The sequence below is a fragment of the Neolamprologus brichardi genome, chromosome 14, assembly GCF_056152115.1.
Source record: "Neolamprologus brichardi isolate AB-2024 chromosome 14, ASM5615211v1, whole genome shotgun sequence".
Classification (NCBI taxonomy): Eukaryota; Metazoa; Chordata; class Actinopteri; order Cichliformes; family Cichlidae; genus Neolamprologus; species Neolamprologus brichardi.
In genome coordinates, this window is record NC_142117.1 from 10,620,632 (window position 1) to 10,639,635 (window position 19,004).

General features: G+C 42.9%; 1 protein-coding gene across 2 annotated transcripts; it reads left to right on the forward strand.

Annotated features, from left to right (window-relative positions):
* Positions 1 to 5,963: 5,963 nt before the first annotated feature.
* On the forward strand, positions 5,964 to 18,942 carry gap43 (growth associated protein 43). 2 transcript variants are annotated; one of them, XM_035913451.2, is made up of 3 exons: positions 5,964 to 6,377; positions 12,935 to 13,562; positions 17,621 to 18,942. In XM_035913451.2, the coding sequence occupies exons 1-3, from the start codon at positions 6,348 to 6,350 to the stop codon at positions 17,698 to 17,700; spliced, it is 738 nt and encodes a 245-aa protein (XP_035769344.2). In that variant the 5' UTR covers positions 5,964 to 6,347; the 3' UTR covers positions 17,701 to 18,942. The 2 variants fall into 2 exon arrangements, with proteins under 2 accessions (XP_035769344.2, XP_006803977.2); XM_006803914.3 differs by having other exon boundaries at positions 5,967 to 6,377; positions 12,935 to 13,553.
* Positions 18,943 to 19,004: the final 62 nt, after the last annotated feature.

Genomic DNA, 19,004 nt, shown 5'->3' on the forward strand with positions numbered 1-19,004 from the left:
CACTTCAGTCATTCCATCTTAAATAAACATGAGCCTTCTGTTTGACTGTCTCCCATTTGAATAACAATATTATTATCCAAAGGCTTCATATATAAAATACTTTTCAAGATATATTTTTTTGAAAATGGTCCATCAACCCACTTTTGCACCGTTTTTTTGCACATTGAAATTTGAGGCGATGTTTGAACATAAATATCTCAAAAACTATTGAAGAAAAAAGACATAAGACTTTTCACTGCTCTTTCCTGAATCATTAACATGATTCAGGATATTTAATTTGGAACAGATACATTAAAAATGTCTGAATGTTCAGTTCAAATGAAAAAAAAAAGTCCCAGACTTGAGCACATGCTAATAAAATACATCAGATTGTGTGTTGTTACATTTCCTAATAATGCAAAAATAGAACACGAATAATTGCTGACAAAAATAAAGAGAGTGATACTTTCATCAACTTTCATGCTGGATTGAGCAAAAATGAAAAAACAAAAACAAAAATCAGCACATAGTCTAATCCAGACAGAACAAAACTCTGGAGTTCCCAGATGTGGACTTTTCATACTTTAACCAGCCAATTATCTGACATTTTTTAATATATATGTCCCATATTTTAGAATCTGATTCATTTTGATAGCATGAAAGACCAGTAGAGGAAAAAGGCTTTTATCTTTAACAGTTTTTGAAATATTCATGTTCAAATATTGCCTCGGATTTTAATATATGAAAAATGGGGCTTGAATGTGGGTCAACGGACCGTTTTTCAAAACAATACATATTGAAAAGTATTTGAAATATGAAACAAAATCCCAAAATTTCACAACAATCATTACGTTTGTTTGATCCTTGCATTTTTATCGAACATTTTTATGCAAATTGGAAGTGGTTGAGCAGAAAACATTCAAAAAATCTGCTGATTTGATATGGAACCAATCCCCACTCCCTCCACCCGTAACCTTCTGTTTTTGCTTTTAGCATTGTGCTCTCTTAAAACAACTTAAAACATAAAATTACTGTCTATATAGTACTGCAGTGCATATGTATTTACACTTTCATAAACATATGAAAGAAAGTAAAGAAGAGAAATATCACTACACAAGCACACATACCCACTCATGCATATCCATCTTTGCATCACTGCTTTTTCTTAGTATTTACTTTTATTCGATCTTGCTTTCACTGAATCGCAGCTGTGGTTTCTTTCCAATCATGCTTAAAATTTACTCAACAGTGAGTCATTTTATTACTTGTGACACTGTGTCTGCTTCCACTTAGTCCACAAGATTTGTTTCCCCCTTTTTCTCCAATGTTGTTTTTTTTTCGGAATAGTGACACACACAATGCGTCACCTAGCAGGCAAAAGCATCAGACCAGTCACCTTGCATGGTAATAATACGTTTGAGTGCAGGCAGGCCGCTCAGCAGGCCACTTATTTGCTTTAACATGACAGCTGATCCCTGTAATCAACGTTGCTGCCGTGTCAGTCACCAGACACGAGACAGGCCTCTGAGCTTTAGAATCACAAAACTGGATGGAGTGCCATCCTATTAGTGTTATACTTTCATATCATTGTATAGATAGTTCCAGTATTCTTTTTTTTTTTTTCCATATTTTTATTGAGAGACAAATGTACATTAGTTTATAATGACAATACAATCTGTTCCCCTCACATATTTTTTAGTTTTTCTTACATGAACAGATACGATAATACACACACACAGGCACACCCACACACAAGCTTAAATAAAATTGAAAAAACAAACAAACAAAACAAAACCTAAGAAGAAACCCAAAACAAACACAAACAACAAACCCCAAAACACACACAAAAAAAAAAAAAAAAAAAAAAAGGGGGGGGGGGGAGGGGGAGACATGATATTAATCAGCTGGTAGAGCGTTTAATGACTTGCAATAGTTTACGAAGGGGCCCCAGATACGATAAAATTCTCTGTATTTGCCCTTCGGCACAAGGCCTATCTTTTGCAATTTAAGAAATGACATCACATCTCTAAACCAAAAAGAAACTGAAGGTGGCTTTGAAGATTTCCAAAGGAGTAAGATGCAACGTCTAGCCAAAAGTGATGTAAAGGCTAATATTTTGAAGTGTGTAGGGTCGGTTAGACCAGTGTTGACTGGAAGCCCATAGTTCCAGTATTCTGATGGTTTGGGACTTTATGCTCTGGGTTTGTTATGTGGGTTATAAAGCAATGCAATCGGTGCCGAAAGCCTTTAGAGAACAACTAAAGAGTCTGTTTATTTGCTGCTCCTTTAATATCATGTTATTTAAGAACACGCCCTCATTGAGTGAGTGATGCATGTGAATGTTGCCCGGACTAAAAGCACTGGTTAAAAATAACTTGTAGCACACTTTATGTACTGTATTTGAATTTCGCAAAAAGGCTCTTTGCAACTTTTAAACTCCATCCACTTGTGAAGTGTAGTGTGCTCCACAGTACTGATTAAGTACACTCATTTGTACCTTTGACTTTTAGGTCATCATCCTAAAGGAAATGAACTGATTAAAACGGTGATGGTCGATTAGATGCCCTTGGTTTGTGCATTCATATTCCTGCAGCATGTATAATTTGCAGCAGGTAGAATCTCATTGTCTTTCACAGATACAGTGACCTTTCATACTCCGGATGAGGAGCTTCATCACACTTAGCCTGAAAGGGCAGACAGCACTGCAACAAATACAACACACTGTGGATTTACATGTAAAAAATACCCCTTCAAAAACCAATATTAATGGTTTCATATGGACAAGCTCATAAGTTAGTTAGTTAATTAGTTAGTATTCAGTTGGCTTTGGTCTGTGCTCTGCATATGCTACAGGTTTATATAAATCTATATAACAGTGCTGTGTGAGGAAGCACAAACAGACCGAGCAGCAAACGAATAGCTGATCATTAGACAAACGTGTCGACACGTGTCCTGAACGTCATATTTAATGACAGAATACACCAATCACAAAAAAGGAAGCTGTCTGTATTTCCATTTAACTGTTGCCAGAACTAGGCTCTTGAGTGTTTCTCAGTACTGGCAGATCGCTGTTGTGTTATTGATCTCTGTGGTCGGTGCAGCAGCAGACTCAGCCGCTTAACAGAACAATCAAGTCACTGGACACACATTAGCATACAGTGAAGAGTGAGCAGCTTCTTTTGGGTTGGGTTTATTTCCTGTCAACTGCTGGTCAGTCTGTTTGCAACTGCACATGGATTGTTTTGCAGGAGCAACCACTCTGGCTCTGTTTCTTTATCTGCCACTTCTTCAGATCACACTGCGAACCTAATCTGGCTCTTTGGAATTTGAGTGTTTGCAATTCCTAAGTTTCCATTTACATACCCCCCCCCCCCCCCCCCTTTCTATTTTTTTGAATAAGAAGATTAGGATTGTGTTTTGTATTCCTCTCTGAAATGATTTGTAGCACTCTTCCCAGTGGGCATTTGATTTGAAGTGTCACTTGATGTTTAAATATTGATGCTGTTCATCAACATGCAAGAAAATTGCATTTATTTAAATTTACGACTGTGTTTGGATGAAAACCTCTCGGTAAACAGAATCATAATCATTTTGATGCGAAACAGCAATTACTTTAGTGAGGTGACAGTCAGGTGTTCACTTTAGATTTGATATTCAGTTTATTTCATCCATCCATCCTCATTTGCTTATCCAATTCAGGATCATTTATCTCTGCTGCCATAGGGCAAGAGGCGAGGTACACCCTGGACAGGTTTCCAGTCTGTCACAGCACTAACACGGAGGGACTGACAACCATTCGCACTCACATCCACACCCCTGGGCAATTTAGAATCACCAGTTAACCTAACCCCACTAACTGCATGTCATTGGACTGTGGGAGGAAGCCAGAGTACCCGAAGAGAACATGCAAACTCCAGACAAAAAAGTCCCAGCCAGATGGTGGATTCAAACCCAGGACCTTGTTGCTGTGAGGCAGCAGTGCTCGCCACACCAGTGATATCTGCAATACTGTCAAAGAAAGTCAACAAATGTTGACATTTCCTTGGTGGATGCCAGAATGGATGCTCACAGCAAAAAAAGAAAAAAAAAAGTCCTGAATCCTGGCAAGGCCTCCTGCTTTAAAAGTAAATCATTCTGCCTATTTTGGTGCACAAAACTCTTGGAATAGAGATGATAAGTGTCAGAGCTTCATTTCCCAGTTATGCACATAGTTTTCACCCTCAAAGAACATCTGATGTTGGCTTCACCTTACAGAAGCGGGATATCTGAACTGCTTCAGAACAGAAAAAGGCACCTCCCCTTCAGGAAAGCGCTTATCTGGTTATTACAGCGGGATGTGGGATGTGGACTTTAAGCTGGACATCTTTAGTATGAATGTGCACATCTGTGGAAAAGTAAAGCAGGGCAGCGCTGAGAGAGTCATGCATACTCAGCAGAACCCTGCATTACTACAGTATCTGTGTCACTGGCCGTGGTTTGCCATGCTGACACATCGTGATGATGTAGGATGGCCAAGTAATGGTGCTAGATTTTTTAAATTTTTTTTGCTTTCCCTGTGTGGCAGCAGTGACCACCGAGAAGTCTGAGGCTCAGCGTTGCAGGTTAATGATTTCCCTTCAGTGAACTGCATGTGGAATAATCCTGTAAAAGAGAAGAATAGCAAAGCGCAACCCCCCCTCAGGTCTTCTCCTCCTCCTCTTCCTCTTTTCCCTGCCTCCCTATTCCATCCCTGGCTCAGTCTATCTCCCCTGTGTTCTCCATCCCTCCCTGCATCCTCATTGTGTCTGTAGCATCTGCTTGTGCTCGCCGGTGTCAGAGCGGGGGTGGGGACTCTTCTGACACCGCTGTGCGTGTCTGTGTGCATTATGAAAGGCAAATACAGAGTGTGGGTGTTTGCATGACCATGCGCCTGCAAGCCTCACTGTATTGGTAATGGCTTGAGATGTGATTCTAGGGATAATGCATGCCTAGTGCCTGCTTATTAAGCCCAGAGTGTGTGCAAATGTGGACACAGAGGGAGGAAAGAAAAGCAAAACAAAAAAAGGGTGAAAAAAAGCAGTTTGCTTCTCCTGCTTGTCTGCCACACCCGGCCTTCTTGCTTCCTCCTCCTACCTTCATTCCTTTCTTTTTTCTCTATGTCTATCTATCTCTCTCTCTCTCTCTCTCTCTCTCTCTCTCTCTCTCTCTCTCACAGACACACACACTCCTCCTCCTCTGCTCTTCGAGTCTATCTGCTGGTGTTTCCATGAGAACAGAGAGCGCTGGGTACGGGGAAGCGAAGGGAAGGGAAGGGAAGGGGGGGTGGGCTGGCGGATCGGTGGTGTGGGGTGACGTGTCCTAAAAGCAAAGAGTGTGTGTGTGTGTGTGTGCGTGCGTGCGTTTGAACGATCATCACTGCTCTCTTTCACACATCTATCCTGGCCAAGAGCTGCTCCCTGACTGTGCCAGAAAACATGCTTTTGGCATTGCTGTGGTAATTTGGAAACAGGGCTTCTGGGCTTATAATGCTGATCTGAGATCCAGAGTCTGTAACACTCTGAGTCTGAGAGGGATTCTGAGCAATCAGAGGAGGCAACTTCCATTTGGGAGCCACTTAACAAAAAGAAAAAGAAGAAGAAGAAGAAAAACCTCCTTAAATGTTATAGAAAGGGGAGGGGATAAACTAGTGAGGCTATGTGGGTGTTGAGGGCAAAAAAAGAGAGACAATGAAACAGCTGAAAGAAAGATGTATCAATAGACCAAACTGAGGGGAGGTATCCAGTCATTTATTAAGGGAGAGGCTTTTTTAGGGTGGGGCCGCAGCTTTTGCTGGAGCCAGGCTGTAAGGGAACAAGAAAGAGGAGGAGGAGGAGGTGGGTGAGAAGATGTAGAAGAGAGGAGTGCCGATCTAAAAGAGGTGTGTGTGTGTGTGTGGGGGGGGGGGGGGGGGGGGGGGGTCATCACTATGAGTGAGAAGAGGACGAGGAGGCGGAAGAAGAAGAAGGAAAGGAGGAGGAGGAGGAGAGAGAGCGAGAGGGATGGATGGAGTGAGGAGGGAGGCAGAAGGGAGGGGTTTAAAGGGTGGGCTCGCAGTCATTGTCAGGCAGCGAGTAAGAAAGAGTGAGAGAGTCGCACCCCGGCAGACTGACGGGAGAGCGCGTGTGTGCAAACTGGGATGAGTAAATGTACTGGGCGGCTTAGCTGTTGATACAGCCAGAGAGAGAAGAGAGAGAGAGAGAGCGAGTGAGCGAGAGAGTGTGTGTGCGCGCGAAAGCGAGCGAGAGCGAAAGAGAGAGAGAGAGAGAGAGAGGGAGAGGGTGAGAGAGAAGTGAAAGGGAGAAAAAAGGGAAGAAAAGAAGCAGAGAAGAAAAAGGGAGGATACTACAACTATGCTGTGCTGCATAAGAAGAACCAAACCGGTAAACTGCTCTGATTTGCTTTATCAATATTTCTCAGCTTCACCTCAGTTCTGAACTTTGTGACTGTTGGGTTTGTTTTTTAGTTTTTTCTTTTCTTTTCTCCCAATTTTGGGGAGATTAGGAGGCACGAGGTGGGATTAGCCAAAATGTTGGTGTAATTTTCTGTGACTTGAGGCCTGACTTGTCTTTATAGAAATCTACCCACGGAGCACAGACACGCCTAGTTAATGTGATTATCCTGCATGAATGGATGCTGCCACAATGCCTCTCAGACCTCACACCGTACTTGTAGAAAGGCAGCAAGAATGTAACGTGATCCTGGGCCGCCGGCATTCCCTCTTATTGATTAAGTGCTTGAAAAAAGTGAACTATCACTGAATGGCACTTGATAGATTATGTATTGTCTTCAATATCAAAGCTGAAATACTCTGATTTATCCACTAAACCCGATCTCATCCACCGGCGAGTGATGCTTTAGATAAATGACAGTTTTCTCTTAACCTACGCCTTAAACAGGGGCAGGGGAGAGGTCTAGGTATCTTCTGTATTTGTCTTATGTTAAGCAGAAGAAGTGGGTGACAGAGGAAAGTGCATCATTTCCACAGTGTGAAGGGGGAAAAAAAGGGTGGGGTACTGACTGAGTGAGCAGCTCCACCATGTCAGTGGCCTCGAGGGGGGAATACAATGGGAATAAATGAGCATAAATGGATTATCATAGCCCTCCAGCTTTTTGAGTGGTTGCTGTCAATGGAGGGTTCTATGAAGTGAGCACTCATTTAAAAGGGTGTGAAAGGGTGGTGCTGGGTACCCGTGGCCAGTCTCGTCCCGGCAGGGAATATGAAATGAAAGAAAGGTGTTGCACTGAGGTAGCATTTCAGCAGCTGTCGCGGTGGTTCTGCATGTGATCGCGAGCGATGCTCCTGCTGCTATCTCAGAACTGATTAGGGTTTTTATCAGAGCCATAACACGCTGGATTCTGATGGCACTTTGATTGCTTCTTAAATGTCAGCCCGGATGAGTCATGTTAGCTCTGGCACAGAGAGAAAATGAGGAAAGAGAGGCTTGCCAGATGAAGTCCATGCAGGTGGAGCAGGATGCAGGGAGAGAAAGAGGGAGAAACAGAAGCAGGGTGGTGCACATGGAGCTAGATGGAGGAGGGGGAAAAAGGGAGAAGACGCTGATACAGAGGTGAAACAGGGATTGGGACAGGGAGTGGAGGCTGTGAGGTACGGGGCATGGGCGGGGGGGTGGAGGTAGGGAGAGGCATGAATGCAACAAAGCAGAAAGGTGAAGATGGAATGAAACTAGATGGCTGACTACACCTGGCAGATATGTGGTGGAGCAAGAACGTGGTGATGGTGGTGGTGGTGGCTGGAGTAGGTGAGCAGGCGCGAAGATGAGAAAGGGAGAAGCACGAGGAAACATTGAAGGAAGAGAAGCCGGCACGCTGCACACTGCACACTGCAGCCATGTGGGTGAGGCACTAGCTTTTTTTTTTCCTACGGAAGGCTGTCGCCGCCTCAAGCGTGCACCACAGGGGAGGGTAAAAAAGAAAAAAACGTCCTCCCAGCCTACAAGCACTTATCTCCGTGCTCCTGCATTTGAGCATAAATGAATCCGGACAGACTGCGCGGTCTTCACGGATGGATGAGCAAAAAGCATGATTTTCTGCTCCGGAGTATGGCAGCGTTGCTGTGGGGTCCCGCCATTGTGGAGTGTTAAGTGCTGTTGCAACATCTCCACTATATGGGAGTGGCTACGGTCACCTAGTTTAAGTCCCATCTGCCTCCCTCGCTTTTTATGCAGCTTTACAACAGTATTCAGCTCAACATCTTGAACCCAGTTCCAGGTTGTGCTTATAAGCAGAACTTAAGCAGAATCAAATCCCGCCCAAATGAGCTATTCCTCTAACACTCAACTCTCCATCTCTACTTCTTATCACACGTCACCACACAACCACCACCGTGCGCAACCCTTGCCCTTTCCCTCAGGCATCACCTCCTTTTCCTCTCTCCTCTACCCCGTCTCTTATCTGGTTACCTATGGATACAGTGGTCACTCATTTGCAGTGTGTGACTGGCTGCTCTCTTGCCCAGGTCACTCTTGAAAACAAGGTTTTCAGTCTCAACTGAGACTTTCCTCTGCTTTAGGCTGTAATAAAGAAAGAAAGAAACATATATATCTCCAGCCCCCGATGAGATCAGTGGCGATTGCAGAGCCTTTGTTCAGCCAGAGAGCTGATGTAAGTGAATTAAAGGCTGCTCCAGAGGACGTAATGAGGCCGGCATATGGCCGCTTATTAGTTGCTGTGGAGCATCTTTTCCCGGGCCATCGTAAAAGAAACAGTGCATCCTTTACGGCTGCTCATCAATTCACCGTCAAAGGAAGAGGAAAATAGCGCGAGAGGAGGGAGAGATGGCGAGAGATGGCGAGAGATGGCGAGCGGGGGCTGTGGCAGTCACCACCTGAGCCCCCCTCTCCTCATCTGCAGGAGATAGCCGGCTAAAAGGGTGTGGTGCTCCGCTGTGCCTATGTGTGTGTATGTGTGTGAGAGAGGGAGAATGAGTGGGTAGCAGTTTGCTCATGGAGAGTGAAAGACGACAGGGAGAGAAAGAGGGAGATATTCAGCAGTTCCAGACAGCAGTTCAGTCTTTGCTGTCTGGACGGCTACTGCAGGAAAGCAGACACGGCCACAGAAATCACGCCGAAGACAAGATAGAGGTACCATTGCAGAGAGAAACGTGTGCCACAGCAAGGGTGGCTGAAAGTCTCTCCACCTGCTCGGTGGAGCTGTGGTAATATGACAACTGCTCGGTGGAGTTTTTCCATTTTATTTCAAAGAGTGCCAGTGCGCTATACAGTCTGTTTTATGACTTCTAATAAGCTGGTTTTATTACATACAAGCCTCCCATATTAAAGTGCAGCTGCACCTGTTGGCTTGGTGATAATAAAAAAAAAGGGGTGTCTGCAAAGCAAGCATCTCCATTATGCATGCTAATATTACCTTTAATATTTCTCTCCTCTCTCGCTTGAGGCATTCAACGCTGGGCGAAGTGGAGAGGCAAAAATCTCACTTGAATGGATTGCAATAGTAATAGTAATAATATTAATAAGTAAGAAAAACCCCAACATTATCATTAGACAGCATGCACGAATGCATTAGTGTGAGTTGCGGTCCAATGGCACTAACCTCGCTGCTTCCACTGTGTCTTCCCCTCCCCCCCGCCTCCTGAAACAAGTCCCTAATGGCACTCTAAATGAGGCAGTGGGAAGGTGGTGGATTGTTACTTGTGTCACCATTGGGGGGATGGTGCGTGTGTGAGTGTGTGGTTATGGATAAAGCCATTGACTGTGGGGTGTGGTTCTTACAACAGCCGGTGCCCACCCAAGGACAGAGGCGGACAGGGAGAGAGGCTCAGACTGCAGCTGTAATAGACACATCCAGCCAGTCAGATAATGCACTGAGCGCATTTCACCATGTCCATTTATTATTTTTGCAGACAAATCCGACAGAGAGGGTGTGTGTGTGTGTGTGTGTGTCCTGTGGTGAATGGCACGCTTGCATTTTGATAACCCGTGAACTAGATTCTCTCGTCACAGGTCAGCTGCTTTTATAGCACAGTGTCAGTTTATCCTGGAGCAAGCCTTTTTAATGTTGCTACATCATACTACAGCTAATATAATTGCACAAAGATTGCATAATTGCTGGCTTCATAATCTTGCAAGAATAGCACTATTATGTTGCAAACATTCCACATTTTCTTGGAGATTAAAAGCAGTTTTTCAGCAGTTAAAGTAGTGTATCTATGGCAACCAGAACGACTGTGTGCAAATAGGAAGCACTGCAGGCTAATTGTAGTAAGCCTTTTGACTAACTCATAATGCAAATATGTTGTCTCACTGCAAATTAATCAAGGAAGAGTTTAAACAGCCACTAAGTCTTGCCTTATTTATGAATGGAGATGTGCACCACATAGACGCCGGGTGCAAAAGCGCCTGCAGGGAGGGTACGTGACCGGGGTTCAATTACCGGTCAGAGGCTTCAAGGTGCAGGTCTTAAATGATGTGCAATGATGCTTCTGCTTGGGATTTAAATACAGTGCAGGCAAATGTCAGCTGTGCTGGGTCAAGTAATTTTTGGTTTTGCATCTCAGAAGTGAATCCATGAAGAAGAAGAAGGAAAATCACAGCACAGCATTTTTTTAATTTTTATTTTTTGAAGGGTGATGCACACACAAGTATCAATAATTCAAGTGATGACGCTCCAGCTGTGGTCAAACTGTGATGGTGATGCTTCTTCCTGTCTTCGTACCACCAGATGAGATCATCTGGTGCTCCTCTGGTATTTTATCACATTTCCCCAACCTCTAACGTAAATGACATCGCTCTTCTGTTCCAATAATGATGTCATACCCCATATTCCCAAACACCCTTCATCCATCGCTTTCTCTTTCTCCGTCTGACTCACTGAACCCAGCCAGTAAGTAATTCTATTAAGAGTTAAGTGCTCGGGTCAGATTTTTGGCAATTGTAAGCACCTATGAGATCAGACACAATAAAAGCCCAACAAGTCACTGGAGACGTGCATATTATTAAGAGCAGAGGGTGTGGTGGTGGTGGTGCTTTGTCTGCCTGCTCTGTGCTCTGCTGAAGTTTATTTCCACACCCATTGGCCGGTAACTTGTTTAGCTCCAGTTCAGATTTTAAATGTGAATCACTACATTTAAGTGTGTATTTCATTTATCTGTCTTATAATTTCACACTGCACAAAATTACTCTGGAAGACTGTGTATATTAACCTGAACCCGGGGGAGTAAAGGCGGAGGAGCTGAATATACCAATACAGCTGCACCTTGCCCTCGCTGCTCCAATATTGCACTGACACACTGACCCTGAGGAAGACGTGTTGATTTAGGGCCTCGGGGTCTTAAATCACTCCACACAGATGTGATCCCTCACACAGGCTGTCCAAGTCAAAGCTCATATCCTACATAATGACACACTGGGAGAGCATACATAGGGGGTGGATGCATAGGCACGAAAGCTCTTTCCACCCAGATTCATTGGCCTTAAACAAGACGTTGCCAGATCTCGGTGACACAGACATTAATGTAAGCACATACATTTTACCCCTTTACCCCCTACCGCCACACCCTGCCGCTGCTACCGTTCCTTCATCGCATCCCTGGCTTTTCCATGCTGATTACTCCACCTGATTTACGAGTTCCTATTGGCCCGCTCCCCCCGAGGGGTCAGGCGCACTGCCAATCAGGGTGACATATAGTCTTTCATAGCACCGAACAGCAGACAGGCCCTGTGATGAGTTAGCACTCTGGTTGTCAAGGTAACCTTTGATGGTTGGGAGGGGTATGGCAGTGAATGGTGAGGAGATTGTAGCAGGGAGCTCGTTCCCTAGCAGCCAGACACAGAGCTGCTATATACTGTACCCAGAGAATAAAGATTGGCTCCGATTTTGAGCACTGCTCATAATTTTGAGGATATCATTAGCAGAGACTGCAGGAAAGATTAATGGATGCCACGGAGAGCGTCTACATTTAAGTTTAATTATTCACTAAATCTATTTTCAGGGTTATTATCAGGAGGACAATATCAGCCTCATGCCTGGATTGAATAACTGCAATAAATGCCCGGAGACACTTGTCACAACCTGAAATCACAGCGCCTTGGATTTATTATGTGGAGACAATAAATCTCCTCACTCTGGCACATGAAATGATAAAATGCTGTAGAGTCAAGCTAAGCCTTGATACCTGGAAGGACCAAAATAAATAAATAAATAAAAAATAAAAAATAGATTGTGCTGTTTACTCACTTTGTTTTTCATTTGGTATAACTGATGCTACACAGTCTGCATGCTGCTTGACGGTTTGTGTTCTTTTGCTTCATTACACTTATTCACGTTCATTTGAGGCTTTCGATTGGTTCCAACACCTGCGAGAGAATATTTTACCTTGATTTGTTTGCCTATTCATTTGGAATGTACTGATTCATTTTGTGTTGCCACTTTCAGTGCTCATCATTCATTCCTTTATTTGATTTGATTTCTTTTCATTAGATTTATATGACTCATAGCACAACCCACTATTTGATGGACAGCTTTGGATCCAGTAACCGAAGGTAATATCAAGGAAAGACTTTCAATATTACCCTGTCTCCTGTCCTACTCCTAACTCTGCTCCTCATCTCATCCTGCACTTTTATTCTAAACGTGTCCTGAAATTTTAACCTTTTCCCAGCCTATGATTGTCATGTAATGGTTAGAAATATATATATATTTATTAAGCTTTCCCATTTCACGATATACACTTTTTTCTTTTCTTGACTTCTGACCTTTCAGTTTGACTATTTTTTACATACTTTAGCAAACAGAAATAAAGCATGCCTTCTTGTGATCAAGCAGCATGCCAACAAAAAGAGGGATAGACACACACACAAACACAGCAACAACTGGACACTAGCGAAATAAAGAAATTCAGCGCAACCTTTTCAACTCTTGCAGTAAATGTTAACCTGGTATGTTGTCTATCGCCTGCCAGGTGGAGAAGAATGAGGAGGCGGACCAGAAGATTGAACAGGATGGCACCACCAACAAACCCGAGGACAAGGCCCACAAGGCTGCCACCAAAATACAGGCCAGCTTCCGTGGACATATAACTCGGAAAAAGATGAAAGACGGAGAGGAGGAGAAAGAGGGTGACAGTCCTGCTGCTGCAGAGGAGGCAACAGAGGGAGGAGAGGAGGCAAAGAAAGCGGAGGGAGAGGAGGCACCTGCTAAGCAGGATGAAGCCGCAGGAGAAGAGGCTAAGAAGGAGGAAAAGGAGACAAACCAAGCCAAAAGCCCTGTGGCAGACAAGCCAGCTAACTCTCCGGCAGCTGCTGCCACAGCAACGTCTCCTGTAGCGGCCGCCCCGGCTGCTGCGTCTCCCACGGCCGCCGCAGCGCCCTCTGAACCCAAGAAAGAGGAGCCAAAAGCGGAGGAGAAAGCTGAGGAGAAGCCCAAAGAGGTGGCGGCCCCAGCCAAGAGTCCCACCACGGCCACAGCTGAAGAGAAGAAGGAGGAGAAGAGCGAAGAGAAAAAGGAGGAGGCCAGACAAGCCGACGTGCCTGCTGCTGTCAGTCCGACAGCTGAGAAGGAGGAGCCTAACCAAACAAAAGGTAAACAAGGTATGCAGAACAGGAGAGAGCTCCATGTGGTCAGGAAGAAAGGTTTACGAGCACATTCTCACTTATGCACATGTTCGTGAGGGCAGTGAGTTCAGGGCTAGAAATAGTTCCAGCCACTTCCACCAATCAAAAAGCAATTACTTACTGTAAATATAAAATCGAGAAGAAGAGGTAAGCTTTTACACAGTCTGCTTGGCAGGCTCCACAGGACATAGCCGCTTGGTGTGTCTTTGGGATTTAGAGATATTTGGCAGTGCTCCACCATTCACTGGGTAACACAGAGACACACCTCTATATAAGATTAGACAGCCTTGTAGCTCAGCCTCTGCAAGATGAAAACTCCATACTGATTAGACAGAGGCCGGCATAGAAAATGATAAGCACTGGTCAAGAGTGTGGTACACAGTGATATTGTTATACTGGGAATGATCAAAGCTATTGATAAAAAGCAATGTGTTGTTTGCATAATGTAAAAGCAGCATGAATTATAAATCATTGAGGTTAATAAAGCTCTCAGATGCCTTCACACGAGGTGTGATATATTAACCTGACTGCTACCATAGTCATGAAAAACGGTTGTAATGGATGACCCAGTTAAACTTCTTTTTTTTTTTAAAGTACATCACGTTAAACTATTTGGTAAAAAAAAAAAAAGTCTTCCAGCACTGTCATGTGATGTCCAATTACAGCAGAAATGTGGACCTGAGAAGAAACTGGAGATAAAATGATATTATTCCACTGATACAACACTGTCACGAGATACACTTGACATGAACTCATATTTCTGGTCCAAGGACTCTCAGACTGGGTCAGACAGGTAGTTAATGGAGCATGCTCAGTCTGGAGCTGGTGGGGGCGTGAGGTGGGAAACACACACACACACACACACATGCATGCACCAACTGGAGAACTACACAGAAAGTAGGTCACCTAGGCAGCACTGTCTCCCTGTTGTCATAGTTACCACCTCGATGGGATAGCTGGCCTGCATGGAGCAGTGCGGGTAGAACAGGTGCTCTGATTTAAATGAATGATTAATGATCCCTACTGGTCACGATCCGCACTGGGGAAGTCTGCCATAAACAAACACTACTTGACAAAGATCTGCTTATTAAGAATTCACTGCTGTCTACAATCTGCTTAACTTACCAAAGTGACTCAGAGACCAAAATGAATATTTATGACCAAATTGCTCGGTTAAGGTTTGTTGCACACAGAAAAGAGTCACATCCACAAGGATGCTGGGTACTCTATGAGGCTGTCTCTATGTCACAAATTATTATCGAATTCCTGCACTTATAGAGCACTTCTCTTACATTAAAAGGTGGCAACAGATTCATTAATAATGAAAAGAAATAGTAGATTAATTTGGAAAACTACACTTTAAAAGACTTTAAAAAGAGGAGGCAGGAAAAATAAGTTAAAAATATTAAAGAAAACACTAGAACTTTAGAACTTAACTAGAAAAAGTAATGCAAAGTGTTAGAGTAGTAGAAACAGATTCTCACTATAAACAAGCCATCGGTGATGTTGGACTGTCCAGATGTAGTGACTCAGAGACAATATAGAAAGATGATTTCTTTATTTGATAAAGCTGACTCTGTAGCATTTTCGGTGGGATTAATGTTTCGTTCCTCATCCAAGTGACTTCTTCAGTCTCCACTCCAGACTGAGTCAGATGTATATTAGTTTTTGTTTTGGCACAGCGAGCAGCAGTGAGCAGGGTGATTTCAGGGTGCTACAGAGTGAAAACCCTAGAGTGACATAAGGTTTTTATATGTATCTAGTGAATTCTAACTCTTTTTTTGGGAAACAGAGCATTGAAGCTGTTAAAAACAGATTATAGACTATATTAAATATTAAATCAGAATCAGTTTTAACACCATATGTTGGCCAGATATGTGGTTCTCAAGAGCTCATTGTAACGCTAAGAGTTGGATGTCATCTGCATAGCAGTGAAATTAATACCATGCTTATGGATATTGGCACTTTATCATCTGAAGCATGAAAAGTAAAATTTTATTGCCTTGACTTTGATATCTTGTACTTTTATCAGCTTTTTTCAGATATGAACATGTTTACATTCAAAATCCGATTTATCCGGACTTACCTGGTTTACATCTGAATGAACGTCCTGGTCGATTATGAGACCACAGTCTAACCAGATCAGACCTATTAATGTTTGTCCAGCACTTTCAAAATGACACAATATCTGAAAGCAGGCTGTCATATTAAGACAGGCTTGTACATCTTTAGAAGTCCTCTCTCACATCTTTGTGAATGGCTTGTGTTAGTAGAGCGTGCCCTAAACTACATTAACGTGCATATAATAGCATTTTATCTCATCAACTCTGATTGTAAATCCAAAAAAATATTAAAAAAGGATGCCATTTCCAGTTCAGTAGAGATTTCAATCTCTCTTTGAGAATGAGGGGTGGCACTAGCTCTCTCTGATCTCAGATTTTAGTGACAATGATGGAGAAAAGCAACCATTCAAAAGTGTGGTTACACTTCACTTGAGTCAATGGTCACAAATGCAACAAGTCTTTTGCTGCGTGGCCGTTTTTGTAACTCTCCTGCATATGTTTCAATGAAGCTATGAGAACCATTTATGTAAAACATACCACAGTGCGAATGACAGAATTTTATCAATTTAAAGCTGGCGATGTTATCAGTCTCATGTCTGAAAAGAGCTTTTGCGCTTCATATTTTTTCTGCCATGATCTCATTAGTCTTATTTACTAAAGACTAAGAGGTCAGTGGGTAGAAATGATGGAACACTTATAAATGTTTGTTTCCCTGTCTGCAATCTTCATACACAGACCCAACAGCAAAGCTAAACTGTCACTTCAGCCGGTAACTGGTGTATGAAAGTGAGCTCGCGCTGATGTCAGACACAAGAAATGACGGGCTTTGGCTCTGTAAATTGGGTGAAATTGGATTTGCATCGCACAGTTCAGTGGCTGTAGTGAAGGACATTCTCAAATCTGTCACAGTGGCTAACAAGCTAATTATCTCTTACCTGGAAGATCTGCCATGAGTCATGGTGTCTTGAGTCACACACACAATCGCGCATTAGTGCAGACACCGTTGCCCCGCTTCTCTCTTTCCCTCCCTCCCTCGCCCTGCCACACACAAACACACGCACACACCAGGAGACATGCACCCTGGTCTCCATTGCAATGATATCATTCCTTGATGTCTCCTCCTTCTAATAAAAGAATATGATCTCATCGGGGTGTGACATCACCCCGATGAGATCACTCGGATAACGAGTTTGGGCAGGAACAACAAAGACCCCAAAATCAGTGTAGCTCCTGCATAGTGCAAGAAGGTCTTGATTAAGTATAAATGAGAATGTCTTTGCTGTTTTGGAGCTAAAAAGCGCACCAGCTACAGGATTATTAAAGAAGGATATTATGATTTAATGTTGAAAAATATAAAGTACCTGAGCAAGAATCCCCATTAGCATTTGCTTTGTGATGTATCACGGATTGCTACTCAGCAGTGTGCACCTCTTAGCAAGTTATCGTTGCCTGCTATCATAGTGCAGTGCACTCTGGACGTCACACTGTATCAGATGTGACAGGCCAAGATGCTCCTGTTAGCTTTGTGATGCCAGTTCAAATGCTTCATGGGTCCATTAGGAGCAAGCGCTTCTTTTATTATTTACACAGTCAGTGCGGGCTTCAGACATGCTCTCAGTTTAAGTGGAGCTGACACATTGTGAACAACGCAGAATTACACAGTTCCATGTGCGAATTATTTTTTTGAGAGGGAAGATGTGAATATTTTGAGAATTTCCAAATGTTACATGGCTTTTTTTTCATATAGAGGGTGAAATATTTAAAACATCAAAAGTTACTGCTCATGAGTGAAATCTTTGAAGCTCTGTATCTCAGGCGCCCCAGACAGAGCTTTATTACTCTACTCGCAATGTAAAACCACCTCTCCACCTCTCCTCTTCTCTTCTTTCTCCACCCTCCTTTCATCTATCCCGCCCCAAACCCCTCCTCTCTACCCTTACACCCTCTACCTCCACCACTTCTTACATTAAGATGCTGCAGAGGAGTCTAAAGGAGAGGAGGCCACCCCGGCAGATGCAGAGGCGGAGACCAACGAGTCCAAGGATGCTTAAGGCTAAAGTCTAACTTAATGAAAGCAGAATTAAAAATATGAAGAATACCACAAAAACGAAAAATCTAAAAAGGTTGCTCTTTGCCTTCTCAATGTGAAGGCAGTCCGTTTCTATTTGTTTGTCATTTTTTGTGTGGCAATGATTTTCTCATGTTGGGGGGAGTTTCCAGCGTGAAGTTTTTTGGCTCAAGCTAACACTGTACTATGCGCAAGTGATGACGATGCTGACGACGACGGTGATGATGATGTTGCTGATGTTTATGAGAAGCGACTCTTACCGTGATGGTGATGATGTCGAGGTGGATGATTTCATTTGGTACATCTTCACTATTTGATGTAAAACCGGGGGCGGAATGAACGCTCCCAACTGGATATTTACACATTTAAAATTTCAAAAAAAAGAATGCATTGCCAATGCGCCGTATTGTATTTGCATTGTAATGCACTTTTTTTCTTAGACACATTTTGCAAATGAAATCCGTATTGCAAATGCACGCACAAAAAGACAACCAGGTTTATAAATGCAATTCATGTTTTCGACACGATCCAAGTGTACTGAGAACACAACAAAGACGTAATGTACTGACACACTGAATGGATAATAGAATGTATGAATAAATGTGTGACATTTCCAGTTGGGGCAGCTTTATCCTGAATCCCAAAAACAATATTTACTCAACTTTCTCTATTCTGCTTGAGTCATTCAAGCTTGGTTTACACCCCTTTTACAAACTCTGTTTACTCACAGTTACAGTAAATAAAGGACCTGTTGCCATTTAAAGGATGTGATCATATAATAAAAACTCTAGAAATCAACTATATTATTGATGTAACTGGCTCTTACATATTACAATTTGTGCTCTGCCAACCAAACGTGAGGCCATAGCATGAACCATTGAACCAGATGCATGATGGGAACTCTCCCTCTGAGAGGAACTTTTTCGCAGTCACAAAAAACTTAAGAGGTGTGGCGGCTTCTTTTTTGATGTCTTTGGTGTTGTTATGACAGTTTATATGAATTGGAAAAATACTCTTGCACTGATGTTACAAAAAAAAGATAAAGAGAAAAATCAAACAAATGAGCAAACAACAACAACAACAAAAAAAATTTCCTATGTTCCAGTGAGTGCAATGTCCAGTTTCAATCTTATCGAGGAGTTCAAACTTGTGAGAAAAAAAAATATGAAAAAAATAAAAAATGGTTTCAATGTCTGTTTTCAAAATAAAGCAAATGTGCCAATTACCATCATAAGCTGTGGAGTTTGTTTAAAGCCTGATAGAAACATATTGTCACTTCGAAACACC